The sequence below is a fragment of the Nymphaea colorata genome, chromosome 11 (assembly GCF_008831285.2).
Source record: "Nymphaea colorata isolate Beijing-Zhang1983 chromosome 11, ASM883128v2, whole genome shotgun sequence".
Lineage (NCBI taxonomy): Eukaryota > Viridiplantae > Streptophyta > Magnoliopsida > Nymphaeales > Nymphaeaceae > Nymphaea > Nymphaea colorata.
This window is the reverse complement of record NC_045148.1, coordinates 15,983,422-15,990,866: the sequence shown is the minus strand read 5'-3', so window position 1 is coordinate 15,990,866 and position 7,445 is coordinate 15,983,422. Positions and strand designations below refer to the sequence as shown.

General features: G+C 41.2%; 1 protein-coding gene across 1 annotated transcript; it reads right to left on the bottom strand.

Annotated features, from left to right (window-relative positions):
• Positions 1-1,842: 1,842 nt before the first annotated feature.
• Positions 1,843-3,647, bottom strand: LOC116264783 (adenylate isopentenyltransferase 1, chloroplastic-like). Its single transcript, XM_031645167.1, has 2 exons — positions 3,477-3,647; positions 1,843-3,209 (listed from the first exon to the last, which is right to left on the bottom strand). Exon 2 carries the CDS (start codon positions 3,004-3,006, stop codon positions 2,047-2,049), a length of 960 nt encoding a protein of 319 aa, XP_031501027.1. The 5' UTR covers positions 3,007-3,209; positions 3,477-3,647; the 3' UTR covers positions 1,843-2,046.
• Positions 3,648-7,445: the final 3,798 nt, after the last annotated feature.

The window sequence follows — 7,445 nt, the reverse complement described above, 5'->3', positions numbered from 1 at the left end:
ATGGATGCCTCTTAAAATTTGAAACTTAAACTTAGGGTGTCCTTTAGCCGGAAACTTCTAGCTTCGCCACTGGTTTGGATTCAGTAAACACTATCTGACAGTGGCTTTAATCCGATCTTCCAAGATTGGATTAAAATGAAAATGAGAAAATATCTGTGTTAAATGGTGGAAAGAAATTAAAACAGAACCAATCGTACTGAATCCGGATGTTAATTGCATAAGATAGTGAGACCAAGCACTTGTATGCAAGAACAAATATGGATCAAAGTCGGGTCTGGATTTAGAGACAAGGTATTTAAGGATTGGAACACTATATATGGATGGTAGTGGTGGAGCCAGGATTTTTTTGGCTGAGGGCCCTTGAGTTGTTCACCTTGGTCTGATGTGGGCATGACATGTGACTGAAACCTAATCTAGTTTTATTACAATCGGATTTTTGAAGGTCTGGTGTGGGCGCTGGCCCACACCAGTCACATTGTAGCTCTGCTACTGGTGGATAGATAAATGTTTCCCATTCCACTTAGTACGGCATGGTTAATGAGAACAAATGGTTTCCATCTCTCTTCATTTTAGAATTAAGTTCTGCGAGCCGCTATCCAAATTAGGGTTTATCCGCAAGAGCAAGAAGCCAAGACTCCCTTCCCATTCTTTTCTTCTCCTTTGCCTCCAAGGTCTAGGGCTGTATCGACGTTTAACACTAATGAAAATCAAACTAAAAATAAACCTTCTACTAGGAACTAGTGGGGCACATTATGCCAAACGGATTAGGTAAGATTCATTAAACCCAATTGCATAAATATATATATATATATATATATATATATTTCCCCATATTTTACGTCTAAATACTTTAATGAATCCAATGGCCAGATGAAATCCTGTTTGGACCGAACAGATAATTGAAGAAACGATCCAAACATATAATAATAATACCCATAATATTAACATACATATATACATATAAGAGTGTCACGATATTCATTTGTTAATGGCTTAATGCCATAAATGTTTTACAATTACACGATGGGCATGCATGCTCGAATCTTATGAAATACAAAACTATTTTGTTACTTGAAAGAAAAAATTAAAAAAAAAAAAAAGAAGAAGAAGAAGAAAGATTGCATGATTCAATCACTTGCGAAGCTAAACATTAGAATTGTTTCAAAATTGTCGTGGAATTAAACTTCCATCATCCGAGGCCGAACAAACACAGAAGAAAACTCTCCTCAATCTCAATCCACCAGCAATAAAACAAAGTCGCATCTAAATACAGCATGTCCCTCGGAATCATGTTCCGTTCGACTCCACTTGGGAGCATGCTGTTCCCATATGAGAAGCTACAACGCCTGTTCATAAGCCAAAATTTCCATAAAACACTGCATTAAAAAGGGTTTCGAGCCTCTCGATGGCAGCTTCTTTACCACACACATTTGCCTAAAAAGCTGCTTCTTGTAGCCCAATGTTGCATGCATAGTTTCCAAACACAACCAAAACTCAAAGTTGGGTTCCAACAACCACATTAATAATAAACATCTCCTTGAATATGGATCAAGTTCCCTGAACCAAGTTCCCCATTCCCCATGTGGTTATTTCCAAAGGCGACAGCCCACTGACCATACTCCACAGAGGAGACCACTAAAAAAGGGCACCATATATAGAAAAAGAGGAAAGCAGTTTGTCTCTATGAAACCAAAAAACATGGGCACTGTGGCGAGTGCACCCACCCACACACGCCCATCTTGTGATAAAAGCCATTGATGCCATGGGTTTCACCTACCCATCACACTGCTCGAAAAGCATCCTGGAATAAATTGTACTGAGATGGATTTAAAATAACAAAGAAAGAACATACTGTAATTCTAGACGCCCCAAAAAGTGCACCAAAGGGCCCTTTCATGGTTCATGGCTCGATCCCCATGCTCTCTTTTCTTTGGAGCACCCTCCGCCGGCCCAGAGAAAAACAAAAATGAAGAAAAAACTTTTCCATCTTTCTTAATGGCGAATAACATACAGAGAAAAGTAAAGGGACGTTTGATGACAAATGTTTCAAGATACTGGAGATGTTAGCCCCGCCGGTCCGACCTTGTCTGCCTCCTTCACCTGTGGTGCCTCCGGCGAAGGCGCCGAGTCTTTCAGGCCGGCCGCTTCTGGGGATAAAAACTTTTTCACGATCTCCAATGCAGGATTCAGCACCGTATTCTCCCACACGTGTCCGAATTGCGATGGCGCAGCTTCGAACACGGATGTCGCATCAATGCGATGGATGTCCCATCCGCGAGACCGGAAGTTCTCGATTCTGGACTTCTGTTTCACTGCGAGCTTGACCGTGTTCAGCTTCATCTCGTCGACGACCTCGCCGAGCATCTGCTTCCTCCTCTCCTCCTCGGGGTCCCAGTCCTCTTCCGAGGATGAGCAGGAAGAAGATTCCGACGACGAATCCGGGGGGTAGCGCAGGAAGTAGCGGTTGAATTCCGGCACCCCGATGGAGAGCCTCACTCCACGTTGGACCGACTCGCTTGGGTCGTAGAACTCCGCCATCTCGGTCAAAAGTCCAGCGTCCATCATTTCGTCGACGCGGCGGGAGAGGTACGGGGCGAGGACCTCAAGGTCGACGTCAAGCCAAATAAAGCAGCAGTCGTATCGAAATTCAGGCCCCAAATCCGGCGACACAAGTGCCTGAATGTAGGAATTGGAGCCCCCCACGAGGATCGGAACCCGGCCGCGGGCAGCGATTTCAGAGATGGCCTGAGCAGCGAGCTCGGTGTACTCACCTGCACCAAGGCCGCCACTCGGTTCCACGAAGTCCATCAGGTGGTGCGGCACGCCGGCACGCTCGTGGCCAGGAATCTTGTTGGTGGCAATATCCAAGCCCCTGTACACCTGCATCTTGTCAGAGTTGATGATCTCGGAGGGGAACTTGGTGGCAATGTCGACGGAGAGCTTCGACTTTCCGGTGCCGGTTGAGCCCATGATCACCACGACCTTCTCCTTCCAAGCACCTGCCATTGGCCTTGTTGTTGCTGCTTCTGCTGCAACTGCTTGTCTTCTCCTCGGAACTAGCGGCCGGCCTTCGCACGACGGGAAAACCTTACAGACCGTGGCCGGAGCTTGCAGGGTTGGTTTGCAGATGTGGGGATGGTGCTAGCAGTTTAAAGAGCGACAGAAAGGATGCGGTTGGGTACGCATTGATTGATTCGAGTGATAAATCTCTGTATACTGGGAAATATTAAAAGTGGAAGATACAGTGATTGAACAAATTAAACAAGTAATCGGCTTGAACATGCAATTCGCGCATAGTAATAAAGATTGATGATTGAGGCTATTCATATATGGTAGCTAGGATGCTAACCGCCTCGTATATGAAGAGCCAGACCCATATAAGGCTACAAAACAGGAAACATAATGAAGAGGCACGCTTGTATAGGCGGAGGAGGAGGTGATGGTGAAGGTGCATGGAGAAATCTAAAGAAACCAACCCCGTTTTATTGAGGCGTTCTGTGGTGAACACTAAACACAATCATAAACATTCATTTCTTCCATGCGTCCCTTGCCACGCTTCCTGAATGTACTCCCCCCGTCTTCCTCTCTTGCTTTCTGTGCTCTCCTTGCTTCCACACCACCGTAAGGAGGAGGAAGGGGGAAAGAGAAAAAACACAGAGACGGGTCTTGGAATTCGAGGGACTGAGCATTATATATATATGTACATAGTATGAGTTGAGTAATTTGATAATAACAATTATATATGGGCTTCCTTGCTTTTAAGTGGTGGCCCTTGGCACTCTCAGTGTGTTCTTCCAACAGAGAAAATGGTTTTCCATGGGTGGTTTTTCTTTTTCGTCACTCTGCATAATTGGGATATAATTCGCATTCTTAGAGGGGGGGAAAAAAAAAGGAAAAGGAAAATTGCAGTATCAGATACCTGGCTGCACTGCCATCTTTACCTGCTGCAGTCAAATTGCTATAAAAGCTGTATGGTTCAGTGTAAACAGCTAATGAGCTCAAAATTCTTCTTCCTCCTCCTTTTCTTCCAGAGAATCAGACGCAAAAAGAAGATGGCAGTTTCATACATCTGGTGAAATTTCGAGCAAAGTTTTTTGTTTGTTTATATTAGTGTACAGGCGGATGTGTGCATTTACATGTGGGTAATTAATATCAAAAACAGTCCATCCTGTGGGCACTGCTAGAAACCACGAAGCTAATCATGACAATTAAACAGCCACGCTTGCTCTACGGCGTGCTCTATCCATCCTTCATTATCATTTTAAAATCATCTTATTATTTTTTTCTGGACATTCATCCTCTGCTTCTTCCTTGTCATTTAATAAGCTTTGTTTGAGGACAAAAGAAAAGCATTTAATAACAATGAGCATGATGATCATCATCGCCTCAAAAACACCAAAAACCACTAGGGTGTACCTTCTCAGCCTGGTTAGATGTGCATGGAAGGAAAGTACTGCCCTGTGGCCCATGCTCGATTGAATATAGGCCGGCCCCTCCCTCGCTAGCCTTGCGCTGAGAATCGGGATTGTCACTTGGACTCATGAGAGTGGGCAACGCTGGACCGAGATGTTTAATTAATCCCTGATAATCTTTTATTTAATGTGCATGTGTGCTCGTGTCTGTACGTATCTGCAAGTCTTTGGGATGTGACTAGGCTTTGTTTGGAAGCATGTAAAGCTATTTGGAAACGGACCCATTTATTAACTAAGCACATTATAGCCATTTAGTGCCCTTGGCCTTGGGGTTTCTGTGATTGGCCCACATCCTGATGCGGCTCTATGATTAAGAAACTTTCATTGAATTGGCTAAAAAAGGAAGTGAAAATAATGCACATATTCTAACTTTATGTTCTATCTATCGCTTAATGTGCTTCAAGGGGCCAGCATGTGAAACTTTAGCCACTTTACACTGCATAGAGCTTAACTGGGGGTTCAGCAAGGGCAGATGCAAGGCTTTTTCACGAGGGGGCTGAATTATACTTTCAAATTTTGACAAGAATCGAAATATCGCAGTCCCCATAGAGTCGATGGAGGCGCCCTTTGGACGAAAAAAAGTATAAGAAAAGCCAAGAACATGAGTTTGATTCCACTGGTTTTTGGTCTCCCACTCTCAAGTACAAATGACCAATAAGAACTCAAACTCTAGTGTTACTCATCATCATGGAAAAGGAAGAAAGAGGTTAACAAACCTGTGGTTGCACGAGCTACTTGCCCATCCATAAAAAAGAATGAATTCTTACATCATTCTAAAGCTAAACAAAAACCATTGTCACCCACAATAAGCATTACCTCGACTACATAATGTTAGTCAGGCTCTGCCCACCTGAACTAGATAATCCGTGTTCTCCTCAAGGGCTCGGCATGGCTGGTTGGTTTAATGGTTATTAGGCGGCTAGTTGTTAGTTTTACTCTTGTGAGTGCCAACTCTTTGAACAAAACCATGCATAATGAGCCTTGTACATCAAAAAAAGCTAGATGGTTTCTTCCATAATCAACCACATACTGAACATTCATTACATCTTGAAAGATGCAGCCTTCTTACAAGTAGTCCAGCACATACAAATCATGGCTCTATGTTTTTTATAACCATAGATTGGTATGTTGGGCCAAACTACCTCATGCCAGGAACTAACGTCATCGTCCCCAAAAGGTGAAGTTCGACCACATTTGAGCTGGTCCTGGAGGAATTGGTGCTGGATTTTTCCTCGGGTGTATGTGCTTCACATGGAACCATAAATCCTTTCATACTTGGTATGGTGAAGGACAGTCAGAGAGTGGGAGGAGGCTTGCAGGGTGTTCATTTTTTTGGTTATTTTTTTAATGGGATAGGCATGAGGCACATTAATGTTTAGGTTTGAAGGCGGTTGATTATCTGTAGCTAGGATGTGGAATGTGCACCAAATTTTATATTGTGGGTTGGTGCTTCTGTTTCTTTTTCTAGTTAATTGAAACAATGCTGTTACTGACTGATGCTGATGTGAATCAACATCATCTCACCTACCAATGTTGCCTCAAATTCCCAGCAGTTAGCTGTATAGATCGAGCGCATGCAGATATGATAAGAGGAGCTAACGGTTTACTTCTGTTGTGCTGTCAGGCCTCATGAGCTACAACAGTCTCGCAGTGGGGAAATAAATGTTACATTGCTCCAGTTGGAAGTCATCTGATCTGCTGCTACCTCCATGTTGCATCTTGAGTTGGACAGTTCATTGCGGCAGTTGCATATACAAAGAAACAGTGATTATATTTTATTTTACAAGGAAAATTTCATGGAGGTTCAATGGCATGCTTTGAATTCCAATGCGCGTCTCAATTTTTTTTTTCTTGGTCTGTAGGCAAATCACAGGCCAAAGTTATGTCATATTTGTTGATCTGCTTTCATATGTCAGATCTTATCGTGGTTCGACCGTTTCTTTCTTAAAAATTTGTGTTTTTGAGCGTTATTTTACAAGACCATTCATACGGATGTGATCTTCAAGCAGACAGATGCTTGGAGGACAACATAAACGTTATGTTTTTTTGGCTCCATATATAACAAAGGCATTAACACTTTTGGTTTCTAAGAATCTTTAACGTACCCAAGAAAATATATACGTTTGCTGATTCTTAATCTTTTTTACATAGAAGATCACATTTTTTAGTAGATAATTTATTGTATAAAAAAGTATCCAGAGATATATGGTTGCAACAATCCAAGCTAGGGGATGCACCTTTTTGGTTTCCTTTATATATATATATATATATATATTTGAACGGCTCTTATACCATCAATAACACACATATATATTATATATATATAAATATATATATATAAATATATATATATATATCTTATACCATCAATAACACACATATATTATATATATATATATATATATATATATATATATATATATATATATATATATATATAAAATTTGTTTCGTGATAATATTGTATATCGGATGTCTATAGTACTAATATCACACACGCACAGAGCCCCAAGGCCCGTGAATACTTTCCCTGGTATCAGGTTATCTGTACATTGGCTGTTCAGCATTGGCAAAGCTATCTAAGTTGTTTTTATGCATATGCAATATCGAGCTAAACTTTAGGTTTTTGTTACAACTACCGCCGAAAGTCACACTGTTAAGTATTATTCTTTTCTCGAAAAAATTCACCATTTTTTTTTTTGCAAACTACACAAAATAATTAAAAATAATTATGGATTAATTTTTTGGAAAAAAGGAATAATAGGTGTGTGTGTGTATTACGACTCCTCTTATTTCTCACACTCACTTACTTTTTCCTCTCAATGTTTTTGCATTTTTACGTCCTTCTAATCCACTTTAGGATTGTAGATCTTCAGATAAAAATGATACTTTGAAAATCCAATCCCATTAGACAAATCAATATATCATATTCAAATCAGATGTACTATTAACCATATATATCTGTTTTTTCAGA